The 15,670-nt window shown below is 38.0% G+C and overlaps 1 protein-coding gene across 3 annotated transcripts in view; it reads right to left on the bottom strand.

Annotated features, from left to right (window-relative positions):
• Window positions 1-15,670, bottom strand: part of ogdhl (oxoglutarate dehydrogenase L) — a 137,335-nt gene that overhangs the window by 86,475 nt on the left and 35,190 nt on the right. For all 3 annotated transcript variants that reach the window (XM_078530842.1, XM_078530843.1, XM_078530844.1), the window contains exons 2-4: window positions 15,410-15,642; window positions 11,021-11,206; window positions 7,207-7,309 (exon numbers count right to left, since the gene is read on the bottom strand). In XM_078530842.1, coding sequence (XP_078386968.1) covers window positions 7,207-7,309; window positions 11,021-11,206; window positions 15,410-15,642 — 522 coding nt within the window. The remainder of the gene's footprint in view (window positions 1-7,206; window positions 7,310-11,020; window positions 11,207-15,409; window positions 15,643-15,670) is intronic.

A 15,670-nucleotide genomic window follows, 5' to 3' on the forward strand; every position in this document is an offset into this window, starting at 1 on the left:
CTGTTTCCTTGCTATTCCTGTGTTTCCCTTGCTCTCCTCCTCTTTGCCACTTCTTCCCTCACCCCTTTCCCACTGTTCTCCCAAGGTTCTCACCACCATCTCCATCCTCAGCACTATACATTAGAACCATAGAGGCTTACAGCACAAGAGACAGCCAGTCAGCCTATTGTGTTTGGGCTATTTCTTTGCTAGAGTAATCCAAAACAAGTCCCACCATAATCCTATATGTTCCTCTGTAATAAATGTTTATCTACTCATGCCTTAAAAAAATGCAATAGTTTCTGCCTCAACTAAACTCCATGACAAACCATGGAGATATTAAAGCAGATTAACAAAAACAAAAAGAGGTAGGTTTTAAGGACCCTTGAAGGAGGAAAGAGAGGTAGAGTAATGGGGAGGTTGTGAGAGAATTCCAGAGCTTAGGACCTTGGCAGCTGAAACATGGCCACCAATGGTCAAGCAATTGAAATCAGGGTTGCTCAAGAGGCCAGAATTAGAGGAGCGAAGAAATCTTGTGGGCTAGTGGGGTTGGAGGAGATTACAGAGATAGGTAGGGGTGAAGCCAAGACAGGATTTGAAAACGTGGGTGAAAATTTTAAAATTGAGGCGTTTGGGAGCCAGTATAGGTCAAGCAAGCAAAGAGGTGAAGGAGCAAGTCATTCCTTCCCCCAAAACTTGTAATGTGCTAAGGATGTCAATGCATCCTAAAAGAAATGTGGAACAGCTTTAAATGCACGCCTTTTTAAGATACATCTGAATAAGTTGTTAAGCCTCACCAAATTATCATGCACCCAGCAACATATAATACTCGTCACTTAGAAAACCAAATGCACCTTCCAAAACATATCAATTAAGCAGCATGCCTCAGTATTTCAACTTTGGGCACAATACCAACAATTCTAATGCTGATAAATAACAACCAGAAGAAACCCATATGGCTAAATGCTACATTGTGTAATTATATACTTGCTAATTGTCCAATTCGGCAATTTGATAAATAACGATAGCTGCTTTTATACTGGTTTTAAAAGGAATGCTTATGCTGCTGATTTCCAACAGAGAGGTCTCAGGCACACACCATCAACTTTTGTGATTTACTAGGGTTGCCAACTGTGATTAAATGTATTCCTGGAAGTTTCATCACATGACTTGTCCCCATACTCCTGCCGTTTGTCAGCCAACACTTCCATCCTTGTGATGCACTGCGCTAATTGGAAAGCAAAAAAACTTATTACCCAACTGGATGACGCTTTACTGTGAGCCAAGCCACCCTTCTTCCCCCCATTTTCAATATTTTCATCTCTGGTAAAGAGAAATGTTCCAGGAAAATAACAAAAGAAACAATGGCCTGAATATTGCCGTCGGCGTGCAGGGGCGGGCCCAACACACTGACACGCAAAATGACGCGAGATGACGCTGGGCGTGCGTCCCGACATCATTGCGCGTCTTTTAGATCTTTCATTCGGCGGGCACATGCCAGAGGCAGCTACACCTTCGCCGAACTGTCAAAGGTATATTAAGGCTATTAGGGAAGTAATTTAGATAATTAACAGCTCTGCCCATCCAACCTTAAGGTTGTCGGGCAGGCGAAGAGCCCAAGCAGCCTTCGCATTTTTCAGGAAACCTCATCCACAGGCGGGATGAGGTTTCCTGAAGGTTTTATAAAATTATTGATTAATTTTTGCACAATTCATAAACATGTCCCAGCTCATGTGACACTATCACATAAGGGGACATGTCTAAATAATTTTTAACTTTATTATTTATAAACTTTTATAATGTACTTAATCTCCCTGAGGGAGCTCCGTGCCTCAGGGAGATTTCAGCGCACTTTCGCACAGGCCCCGGCTCCCCCTCCCACCCCCCCCACCCCCCACCCCACCACATGCACAGGTAGCACTCTACTAGCCATGCATCACGCTGGGTGGCCTTAATTGGCCTGCCTACGTAAAATGGCGGCACGCAGCCAATCGCGGGCGGCAATCAGCTCTGTGCCCACCCAGCCCGCCTGATACAGGTAAGTTTCTGGCCAATCTTTTTTAAAGTCCCAATGATTTTTCTCCAGGGTTGCACAGAGCTGTGTCCTGGAGGTTGTTCTTCAATTCCTGGTGACTCCAAGCCAATCCTGGAGGGGTGGCAACCCTAGGATTTACAAAGGCCAACTATCAGGAAAAAAACATTTTCTACGTTCTCCCAGCAGCTAGCATTATCAAACAGGTCAAAAGTGCTTTGGAGTCATTGCTAGAATAGCAAAACCTGTGCTTCAAGAACCAGTGGGACCAGCATCCCAATGTTAAAGTAACTAACATAACAATAAATCACAACTGATTACTCTAATAATCTGGAAGGCAATTTGTTGTAACTTTTCTCAAAGATGGTTTACTGGCTGAATAAATATTAAAAACAAACAATTCTCAAACTCCTCTGGTTTGCAGATATTAAACACACATGCATTTAATAATCAGACATTTCAGGTACCACTACCTATTAAATTGGGCATGTTCATTATTCCAAGCATATTTAAGGTTAAAATGGTCATGACACCCAATTATTGGGCTGTTAAGAAAATATTTTAAAAGACCATTGTCATTAAATATTAAACATTATACATGTGAAAAGAGTCCCATTAATTACAGGTGCATGGTATTACCATTATCAATAGAATTCCAAAATAAAGTAGGTGATTCCACCAATTCTGATGTTGTTATTGGAGGCTCACATTTTCTGGTGTCCGCTTAAGACTAAATGCGCCAAGATACACTTTTACTGCCACCTATCAATCAACAATTCACCTTCTTCCTCAAACAAACCTTGATTCAGATTGAGGAGAAAGGTAAATAGATGGGAGCGGCGCTTTACAAACAACTCTATTTAACTGCTGCTCTCCTTGGACCAATCCCTTAAACATAAAAATACCTAATTACAATTGGGCTTAAAACATTTTAAAAAAGAAAGACATGTGGGGTGCATGGAAATGAGGGTGCTAATTAGCTGTTGTACTGTTCTATTAGCAGTAAAATTAAAAGAAAAGTTCTGATTAAGTGATTAGAAGTAAATGGGTAACTTAATACAACTATTTAATGCTCTTATGAATTTTTACCCTTTAAACCAATTTCCATAGAAACATATTGAATGAAGAAATTTTTTTCTTAAATTGAATGTGTACTTGGAAAGGCGAAATTTTCAGGGCAATGGAGAACGAGTGGGGCAGTTGAATTAATTGGGCAGCTCTTTCAGACAGTCAGCACAGACAAGATGGTCTGAATGATAATAGAATGATTCTATGATTTCCTAGCAACCCTCCAGCTCCCATATGAGCTAATGAGAAATTGTATTTTTAGCAACAGGATGATACAACTCAGGAAATAGTTTTGTTTTGTAACTTCTGGGCCAATTAACGTTGTCAATCAAAAAGGGAAAAAAAGTTTCAAATCTGCTCACAATCAAACCAAAACTATATATATCTTGACCTCACTATTTAAAATTGAATGTGGGATTTCAGCCAACATGTTAGTTTGAGCAATTATTATCACCTTTGTTAGGAAAAATCATAAAATACTTCAGATTACATACTGTAGCTTGCAGCAGAGGCTAAAATTATTCCGGAACTTTGGAGCAGCTGGATTATTTGGAAAATATAAAAAATATACACTTGAAAATCATTGCCAATTATGGGTCATGAAAACAAACGCTATAGGACAAAGATTGACAGAATCTTTGAATAGGCTAGTTTAGTTAAAAGGTAACCTTTACAAACAGTGTGTCAAAGAAGTCTTGTTATCATTAGGTTTTCATCTAATCTGACAGGATGAGCAGCTGGTAATTTCATTTTATTTTTTCCCTTTGTAATAATTATAATGACACTGCTCAAAGAGGACTGAATAGGGTATTCATTGTGGAAAAGAGGGTCAAAGATCCAAGAATTGCAATTTAAAATCCAAAGAGTAATTCTGGCATTTGTGATGCGTGCATCCGCATTTTATTTCATGCAGAGTTGCACTGCATGTAATTAAATTCACTAATTCAGTTCAAATTCTCAAAACTTAAAACACAGATCATCCCTTGGGAGAATTTTAACTTGGGACTTTAATTGCTGTATTTTCACAATACCCTAATTTTATCACATGAACAAAAAAAATCTAATGATGCAAGAAAATGTAAGACAGTTAAGCTAATATATATATATTAATGTAAAGTTAATGTCTAGGCCCACTATTTTCTGTGACAAATTAGTGATTAGAGAGTAACTGCAATGTGGAAATAAAGTAAGATACAACCCAAGATGAAACTGGCAGACGTTAAGTTGACCTCTCATTAAATCTGAACCAAATACACCTAAACTTGGCAAAAAGCTAAGTAAAAGTAAATGTAAAATCTTAAAGGGGGCAAGAAAAAGGCTCGTCATATTAATTGTGTGAAATAAACAGATCACATCAATTTTATAATAATTAACCCGAGATCAGCCATTTACAACACAGTTCTGGCAACGTAGAAGCATGCATGAACTACGCAATTAATGCCACACAATGGGGTTGATCTTCAACTTGCATCTAAGATTAAAACTGGCAACTCAAATCAGCTATTCCATATTCAAATGGTCCGGTTTTCATTTCCAACTTGAAGAAAGTCCTCATAAGAAAAGTTTTTGAGCTAAGTTTTGAGATTGATCGAATTAGAATATTTTTAAAACCAGACCAGTTTCTTTTGGTAGAAGGTGGATGTTACAATAAACTGACAACCTTTTGTGAAAATGTCGTAAAAAAAAGTCTGAGCAGAAGTGTGAAGGATGGTTAGATTAAAATTGCAATCCAACAGTCAACTCTGTAAAATAACTTTATGTATGTATCAGAAGTATAATGTTCTAGCTTTTAAGTTTGCGGTGCTAGGTGTTACCTAGAAAAAAACTAAGGGAGAAGGTGACTAACAAACCATGAAAGATACTGGCGGATCAGTTGCCAAAGACAACTCTGGAGTTGGAACTGTTTCAATGCAGCAGACTAAAGCAGGTGATGTATGACCTTATTCTAAAATCAATCTAATAGACTTAAACAGGGAACACACAATTGTTTTTGTTGCTGCTGCACTGATAAACAAACTGAAAATGATCAACTTTGTATATCAAATATACCATATTGTGCAAAGCTGAACTTTTCAATTATAATTTATTAATCCAAACTCAAACTAAGACAATATTATGGCAACGCCAAAGTTTATGGTTGTATCATGTTAAATTGAACCCAGCTATAGCAGTGGAACGGTAATTCTGTAAATTATATTGCCCATGATCATTAGATGCTATATGGTGTTATCCTTGTCTTCAGAGAAACAATAAAATAAAACATTTCTTCAACATAGTTTCCATTTGTATATCATTAATGTTTGGTAACTCCAAGTGAACTAAGCTAAATAGGTACTTCAACCAACGATGGGTGCGTTACTGCTGATGGCTGTACAACATTGGAGTTGGTTTATACAAGACTTGAGTCAGAATTAACAAATATTTAAAGCCTTGGTTACAGATGTACATCTCAATCTATTTATTTTATCACAATTAAATCCACATGTTATGTATAAAATTAGACTGTATGCCAGATAGGCTGTTCTGGTGCAAGATCATAGGAGATATAACTGATGATTACACACTCAATAAAAATGCCTTCAAACATAATTTATATAAGCATCAGAAAATAGGTACAAATGGAGCCTGCACAAAGTGAGGACTCAAAAATGGCTGCTATAATCCCAACTGGCTAATAAAATTCATGCTACACAATAAAGAAAAGTATAACCTTGCAGCCTTGCAGTCATTCAACAGATGACAATGATTCACAAAGTGGCAAGAGAGCAAATGAGGTGAAACAAACTGGATAAGTTTTACGAGGCTCAAATGACTACTGAGATAATGACAGGGCCTTCAACTTAACTGCATACATACAACTTTAAGTTTGCACGTTGCTATTTTCAGAAGTCAGGCCTTTTTTTGAAATTGACTAATTTTATGCTAATGAAACTCCCAGGTATTACAATGGATAAAAATATCTAATGTAGACACCTCTTGTGTAGCATTGCGGTATGGAATCCTTAAAAAAATACACTACATAAGGCTCTCAAAATGCCAAATTTTAGAGAAACTCATGTGCACAGAATTGCATATCATCTTTTTTTGGATGCCTTTTGTGATGTTTTGTTCATATAAATCAAGCATTTGTTTTTACAGGTGTACCATTCATAGACTGCTTAGCTAAATATCAGAGGTTTACACACCATATATAAAATTTGAATCCATGTTTCCATTAAATTGCACATATCACCAATAGTATATACCAATAGTTCTTTCTGATTTTACAGAATAGATACACCATCATTATCTATTCCAGCAAAATGATCAAATGAAAGCGTATCAGTGCCGAAACAGTTATGTACATTTTTAATAGGGTTGCCAACTGCAATTAAATGTATTCCTGGAGGTTTCATCACATGACTTGCCCCACGCTCCAGCCATTTGTCAGCCAACCCAACCATCCTTGTGACTCATTGCCTCCCTACACCAATTGGAATGCAAAAAGACTCACTACAAAAGACTCACTACCCAATTGGATGATGCTTGACTGTCAGCCAAACAGCCTTTTTTTATTTTCAATATTTTTATACCTGGTAAATAGAAATGTTCAAAGAAAAATGAAGGAGAAAGAACAATCTGTTTTAATGTCCCCATGATATTTCACCATGGTTGCACACAGCAGTGTCCTGGAGATTGAGCTTCAATTCTTGGAGACTCCAGACCATTCCTGGAGGGTTGGCAACTCTAATGTTTAAACCTAATTAACTCTTAATCAGTACCTGCTTTTATCGTAGGAAAAAGTGAGGATTGTATTCAACCTTGAGTAAAACAATTTTACAGCAACTGAAATGTCTTTTGTGTACAGAACTCATTGCAAACAGGAAAAAAAACCTTTTAGACGATCAGTACATTACAAGAAAATTAATTTCAACTCAAAGGAAGTATAGGGGGAAGAGGAAGGAAATAGCACTGAATACTTAAGGCATGGCAGGAAGTTCAAATATTAAATCTTCCTAGTTAAAAGTAAGTTGCCTGGGTTTTTCATCCAACAAGTGGTTGATAAAGAAACTTACAAAACGTGAAAATTACATAAGTAATAGGCAGCACTACTAAAAAAAGCAGAAGTGTCAGCAGATAACCCTCACCAAGTTTATCCATTGAAGTGACTAAATCAAATGGAATACCCGAGTCCAAGTCTGCATGCAGAATTCCCAATGGATCCAGCTGAGCCACATGATGTCCTCGGGTCTGTAAAGTAAAGGGGTGGGGGAGGAAAAGGATGAAGAAAATGGGGAGGGTGGGAGAGAGCAACTTTTTTTAGCAAAATGCAGTTTTCCCATTTCGGCAGATTAAAGTCATCTGAATACATCCAAATCTAGACCAAATCATACATTAAATCATCTAATGCTGCAGTATCCAAGTTTCCTGCCTTCATAGATTGCTGAGCTACATATTGTAGAGGCTTGCACACAACATATAAAGTTTGAAACAACAGGCTGGATCTTTTAGAGAGATGGGCTGCTCACCCCCACACAGACATAACACGCTGCTGGTAGGCGAAACGGGCAGAGTGGTACTTCTGCCCCTCAGTGGGAGGAAGTCCCACCCTCAAGAGTTGCCAGCCAATCTGAATGGCCAGCAGCTCTAGCAGTCCCAACAGCACCAGAACTGAGTAGTGGGCGCTGCTGGGGCCACATGTCGGCCCATGTAGAACTTCGATCGATCCCGAGGAGTGGTAGGTCCTGGGCTTTTAGGATTGTGGGGGGTGGGGGTGGGGGTGGGGGTGGGGGGGGGTCAGGCAGCCTAGGGAGACTGGGTTTGGAGACCAAGCAGGAAGGAACAAAAAAGGGGGGGGGGGGGGGGGGGGTTGCCCCCAAGGCACCCCCCCCCCTCCCCCTTCCTTCCTTTTAACAACCTGTGTTTAGAAAAACCACTCCCACCCACCTGCCCATGCCAACTATATTATGGCCTGGACAGCGTAATACTCTGGTCAACTGGTTTGGTAACAAGCTCAATTGACCATTATTTATTTATTTAAAAATGGCAGGTAGGCTCCCAATTTTGGCACCTGTCCACTTACTGTATTACGGAGGACAACTTGGGGGTGTGAGAGAAGTCTGGGCTGGGCACCCTAGCATTTTACATGCCCCCACCACCCCCTGCCAAAAACCTGCCCAGCACAGGGGTGGGGGGACATAAAATTCAGCCTTATATTTCCATTAAATTACATATATCACAAATAGTATATACCAATAGGTATTGATGTTCTGATTAAGGACTCATCCATCAATGAGCAACAGCAGAAAGAACTATCCATTTCAAACTCCCATGTCTAAAACTTTCAAACATGATAAACCAGTGAGTAAGAAATCTAAGCACAAACTTAACAGAGTCATCACGGTAAATGGACTGGATTGTCAGGGTTTACTGGTGGCATGACTTATGAGCTGTAGTTTGAACACCCCAGATCTACAGTAAATTAAAAACTGCCATGCAAATCAAGGCATTCACTGTACTGCTCAGTAATCTGAAACAATGTTTGTTTTCAATATAATCAATTTCAGAACACATTACTGTTTTTGTATATTTAGTGATGCACTTTAGGGACCTATATATATATACACACACACACACACACACACACCAATTTTTTAATGACAATATATGGGTCACAATTGTACAGTTGTTTTACTAACTTCCATGTGGTATTACAGTTTTCAGCACACATGATGGTTGACCATTCTGAATAGACAATTAGTTGTATTTATAGCTATAGTCCCACACAAGTACTCAAAATGAGGATTACTTGAAAATTAAGACAGATGCCATAAACACTCACTTTTGTCTATATTGAATCAATTTAAATTTTAACCAATTATTCAATTCCGTAGTTGCGTGACTGTAATCCAAGTGACGGATTAAGACGAGATCATGTGAAAGAACAAGGCTTGAACAATTTACAAATATTTCTTGAACTTTTTAATTGATTACAATAGCAGGACCACATTTTCAGTTTGATACTCAGAATAGCACTAACAATGTGTGTGTGTGGTGAGTTCCCCAAATTTAAGCTTAACATCACGAAGAGCTGATATAGGGAACTTGGCAGAATGTCATAATGAGGAACTAAAAATGGTTTCATTAAAGTAATAAATGAAAAGGCTTAAATTGTTCTTGGCATAACTATTTGATTTTGAACTGGAGGCTGAACTGCTAAGCTCCCCCATACTTCAAACAACTCCATCTGACTTTCAATTAGACTATTTATTTAACACAGAAAAGAATGTCTGCTTAGCTGCACAAATTTGATGTCTGCAGGAAGCGAATGCCATTGCTTCTGACAGCTCAGAAATTCGCAACATTCATTTAGGGTAGCTTCATGCGTCGACAGTTAGATGGGCAAAGCATTATGTTTACAAATACAAAATTTAATTGGAACATCAACCCATACACCCTTTTCAACGAGGAGTTTGCTAATCTGGGCCCGATGCTTTTAGAACCTCCTTTGTGTCTGTCAACATTGAAATTTTAGGTTGGAAGCTAGAGTTATGGAAGAGCCTGATGGTTTTTCTCTGTCTATACAAAACAATATAAAGTCGTGAGTAGTGATGAAAGGTTGCAGACTAACTCTGTTTCTCTCTCCACAGATGCCACCAAATCTGCTAAGTATTTCCAGCATTTTCTGTTTTTATTTCAGATTTCCAGCACGGCAATATTTTACTTTTGTAATATAAAGCCATGGCAGTTTTGGCTGATGCTTCTGAAATGAATTTGGCTTGTGATTACGTATGATATTCTCCATGCAAAATGAAGCTCTCTCTTTTGAGGAATGACTGTGCTTATTTCAAATTTGGACTGCCATGTTTTTAAAGTATAGGGGATCTTAATGTTAAACTTCTTCAACTGAGTTGGAGAGAGAGCAAGGTCCAACTGCACAAAATAGATTCAGACACAAGAATTGGCTATGGCTCATAATTCTACAATGGAAAACATTCTCTTCAATGGTCCAAATTTAAACAAATTATTGGTTTACAGCAGGAGTTTTATCATGCATTTAAACATGCTATATCTGACCTGGGAATAACTGCTGCTGGAAACCTCATCTATGTTCTTTCTATCTCCAGACATGACTAGCCTAATGCTCTCCCTTCCTCTGCAAAAACACTGCTGTCCGAAACCCATCCCACATTGGCTCTGGCTGTCACTGACCTATATTGACTCCCAGTAATATTCATCCAATATACCTATATATTGCTATACCCTTCCCCATCTCTTGCCTCCGACAGTCCTAAAATACCCCATCTCGAAAGTTTCATGATCCTCCACATCTTGCATGTTGTGCTACCCTTCCCTTCACCCCACTATTGGTGTCCATACTTTCAACTGGTGTGCCCTCGTTAACCTTGTCCCATCTCTCCACCTTCTTCTGCTCCTTCAAGATCATTCATAAAATTCAGCTCTTCAACAAAGCTTTTGGTCACCCATCTTAATATCTCATTCTTTGGCTCAGAGTCCAGTTTTGTCTGATTATGCTTCTGTGGAGTGCATTGAGACATTTTTTCTATGTTAAAAGCAGTATACAAGTGTAAGTTGTTGTTGATGCTGAAACCATAAGCCAAAGAGGAAAAATGTTCCATCTGCCAGAAGGGAGATCCCTTCCTTCACTTTTGTTACACAAACATTCAAGTTAAATGGTAACAGGTATGTTTAAGAAATTGTCATTTCTAGTTACTGTTGCTCAAAACCATCTTCTTTATATCATAATGGTAGCCTGGGAATAATAAGATCATATTAAGTATATATAATTGCTTCATGATGAAAAGCGAATTTTATCACTGGTATACAAAGCAGGAAGAGCTACCCAAGTACATCAATTTTGTTCCTGTTTCTTAAAAATTTCTGACTCACAGAGGAATTCAACTAGCTAGCATAGGCAGTCACCCCATAGAGAAAGCTTACCTGATATGCTCTAATCAATGACTGTACAGCTAGATGATCTTCAACGATCTTCTCAACTTTAGCAGGTGTTACTGTTCTGCTTTTACTGTGAGCTACAGCTGGAAGGCTTCCTGATGGAGACAGGCTGTCCAATAACGAGTCTGAAGGTACAATCACATTGGAAGTTCGGAAAAACTTATCCCAGGACTGCAAGGAAAAAACAGAAGACATTTTGCAAAATGAAGAGCTGATTTTATACCAAGAAATATATCTGTTGCAGTTTGTTAAATCCTTGATCAACAATAAACTTAGCTGAGCTAATATTGAATATATCTATTATATATTAAAATAGGTTGCATTTTCTGATATCACCTGGTTTAATTAACAAGACGTGTAGCTGGGTTGTAAGCAGTGGGAGAATATTCATCTGTCTGGAATATTTAATTTGATGCAGTGAACACTGCCAAGTGGGACTATACAACGGGCCCAGTTCTGGAGTTCTTCCATTACAATTCTGTGGGATATTAACTGTAACCCAAAAATTTACCAATGCCTTTAGGAGAGATAGTGAGAAATCCTGAGTGAGAATAAAATAACAGCTGTGTTTAGTTACATCACCTGTACAACTAATGAAGAAGCACTAAGTAGAATTTTGATGCAGTCAGGCTGTAGAATGATAGTAATGCATTGAACTTCTCTGATGAAGTTTTCAAAATGGCTAAGTCTAGAACTCAACTATGTATAGCGCCTCAACACAGAAAAACATTGACATATGTGCTGCACCTTTCAAAAAGGTCACCAGCTGCTACTGTCATACATCGGGGGTGGGGGGGTCGGTTGGGGGGTGATCAAAAGCTTTCCATTGTTAACATGAGAACTGAGGAGCGCAGCAGCAGTGGAGGAAGAGGCAAAATGAGCAACAGCAGCAGCAATGAAGATCACAACAGAGAACAAATAGTAGTGAAAAACAGCTGTTTGCCAGCCCAAGCCAGACTGGTAAATGCAAATCAAAAAGCTGAGTCAAGTACAGGCACAGAGGTTTTTGTGATGTTCTGGGGGTAAGGAGGAATGTGTTTACTATTTTGTGTGTGGCTTGAATCTTAAATGCACAATACCACTGATGACTCAGTACTTCCAGCATTTACAATTCATATGTGAAAATGTGTGAACATGCATATTTGTGAATGTTGAATTCTATTTCATTAATATTCATGGTTCACATGAGAAACTTAAATAAATAAGTTTCATATGTTCCATTTAACTCAAATATTTAAACAAACTACTTCCAAAAATTACAGGATTTGACTGTGTTGGCAAATGTTTACATTGTTTCCCCATTCAGATGTGTTAAAAAATAACTCTTAATTGCTGAATTAAATATAGGGCATTCATTGGTTGTGGCACAAGGATCCGGCCTCTTATTCCAAAAGTTTTGCCAACTCTGCTCCACTGCCACCAACAACAGAACTCTGAGATTGTTTTACAGAAGAAAGGAAGCGCCTGCATTTGCACAGATCCTTTCATATCATCAAGACATCCCAAAGTTCTTCACAGTCAAGTAAGTATTTTTTTTTACTGTTGTGTTGTGTTGACTGTCACTGCTATTTTGGCAAGAAAGCTTTGTGTAAAGTGCATAAGTGGAAGATTAAGACAATTAATATCTTATGCAAAAGATACATTTTTGGAAGAAAGGGTCAAAGAAGGGTTTAACTTACTGAAATAAAGTTTTAAAATAAATCAAAGATTCCACCAAGATGTCATACTAAGATAATGGCAATCAACAGGTTAAATTTCTGTCGCAAAAGCAACTGAGTAATATTACACAGTTTGTTAAAATAGTTATCCTAATGTAATTAAAATTACACAAGCAGAACAGAATTGCACCATGACATTTCTCAGAAGTTGCTGCAATATGGAGCACTGTCTTCTGTTCTGGTCACCATATTACAAAAAGGATAGAAGCATCGGGGAGAGTGCAAACAAAAACTTTATAAAAATGATACCAGAGCCGCAAAGTTATACCTACCAGGAATAGATGAGCAACATGGGTCTCTTTCCTATTGAAAGGAGAAGACTAAGGAGTAACCTGGTAGAAGCCTTTTTTTAAATTATGAAAGATTTTGGATAGAGTAGACAGAGATAGAGCTTTCACTTGTGGGAAAAAGCACAATAAATGTCAGATAATCACCAAGAAATCAATTAGGGGATTTAAAAGAAACTTTTACACCCTGAGAAAATGTGGAACTCACTACCACAGGGAGTGGCTGAGGTTATTAGTATAAATGCGTACACGGGCAGGCTAGATAAGCAAATGAGAGAGGAGGGAATAGAGGATTATATCGATAGGGTTAGATAAGGAAGGATAGGAGTATCATCAAGTGGAGGATAAATACCAGCATGGACTTGTTGGACTGAAAGACCTGTCTCTGAGCTATATACTCTATATAATTCTATGTAATAACTCCTCTAAGTAAGGTATGTTAGAAAGCAAGCCAAAAGTTATAGGTAGTTTGATGCAAAAATAAGCTGCCTGATTTAGTGCAAATTATAGACAGCTTTCCAAAGCAGGAAGATCTAACTCTTAATTTTCCAAGATCAAATATTCAATAAAGCATTTGTAATATGCCATACTATCTGTACTAACCCCTTCCCCTGACTCCCACAACATCCATAGCAGTGTTTTAGTACTAAATATTGTTTAAAAAATTATCAAAGTAAAGCTTATATTGGTACAACAAATTATATTATATAAGCTACTGTATTCCAGTTACTGTAACACAGAGCTCCTTGTCTGAAGACTGATCCTAATCTTTGTACTATTTGTTCTCAGCACACACTCTTATCAGCCTACTAAGCTATGTTACATATTCAAACACCGTTAAAAGTGTGAAATGGTTTGAGGGCAAATATCAAATGCAGCAAATCTAATAAAGTAAACCACAGTTGCATAATATTTTAAAAGTGAAAAACACATCCACTGCTCCTTCCCATCAGCAGCACAATTTACAAAAGTGGATAAATGACAGCAATTAAACAATACAACAAAATATTGCAGCTAGTGGAAATCAGAAATAAAATTCTAGAAACAACAACTCATACATTCTCTGTGCCAAAGTAACTAAGCCATTGCAGTGTAGCTTCTTGGACGGCAGGGTCCCATTCGTACTTCCCAAGAGCCAAGTATTGATTATTTCAAACAAGAGAAAGCTCAACCATATGCCCTTAGCCTTCAATGGATGACCATCAATGATTTTCTGTAGCACCTTGAGAAGTAATGGTTGATCAAGAAATTAACTGCGCTAGCCATATCAACAATGCAGCTGCAAGAGCAAGGCACAAGCTTGATATTTTGTGACGATTGGCTCACTTCCTCAAGTCCTATTCACTATATATAAAGGTTCAATTATGTGTGAGATGGAATACTCATCACTCACCTGGATTTGTACCAGTGTAAAATTTATATAGCAACTTTAAAGCAGGCAAACATTCCAAGGTCCTTCACTGAGCTATGATCAGCCAAGAACTGTTGCCAACATAAAGAAAGAGATATCAAAGGATGGGGGGATGCCAGGGACAAGGGAGGGGCAATACCTAAAAGCTCAGCCAAACAGTTAGGTTTTAAAATGGTTCTTAAGAGGAGAAATAGCTGGAAGCAGAATGTTTTAGATCAAGAATTCCAGACTGTGGAGTTCAGGCGGCAATTGTGGAATAAATGCAGAGGATATAAGTGGCTGGAGGGTTGGAGGAGAGTATAGATACACAAAGTGGTGGAACCATGAAGGAATTTATAAACAAAGATACAAATTAATTGAAGGCTTTAGGAAAATGAGAGTTAAGATAGGAAAGAAAACACAGGAGTAATTGGTGAGGAGGGCTTGGTGTGGAATAGGATATGGACAGCAGAGTTTTGGATGAGCTTGAGTGTGGGAGCATTGGAATTGTCATGTCTGGAAGTGACCTGTAGAGGTTCTCTCTGAAATATACTCTTGAGGTCACACAATGCCAGTCTGTATTTCACCGCTTATGGTATTACACATCACACTAATCGGCACTGCTTATGTTAATCTAAACCAGTTTGCAATATAAATACGAAAAGTATTATCTTTAAGATATTTTTTAAAGTTGTAGGTAACAATGTGCACCATAAAATCCAAATTAGCAACCAACATTTGATCATCACTCCAGACTACAGAAATGTTCACATAATACCTTCAAAGCAATAGTAGATACTACAAGTTGTTTCTTTGCACTTAGCTTCTGAATATAACTAAAATATACATCAATTAATGTAGGGTTCGAGTTTAGCTTACAAGTTGCACCCCTTTGCTCTAGAGTAAACTGTAACTTTGCAATGAAATATATACTCAGAAATTAAAAGATTTTACTCGAGAACTAAACAACAATTCTTACCTTATGAACACTTTTTGGATTTGCAAGCCAGGCATAATACATTTCTTCAAGATAATTTGAATTACTTCCATTGAGGAAATGTTCTGAAGCTCCAGGTATACTGTAAAGCCTACTCAGTAACACTGGCCTCATGGCTACATTGTGCTGAGTTAACCTCTTGACAGTCTGTGGTTTAAATTTTGCAGTCAATGTCCTCAGGTGATTCATGGCTGTTTTTCCTGCTATGTACAATCCTATAAAAACAGAGGAAGCAGAATTTTA

Source organism: Cetorhinus maximus, chromosome 27, assembly GCF_964194155.1.
Source record: "Cetorhinus maximus chromosome 27, sCetMax3.hap1.1, whole genome shotgun sequence".
NCBI lineage: Eukaryota > Metazoa > Chordata > Chondrichthyes > Lamniformes > Cetorhinidae > Cetorhinus > Cetorhinus maximus.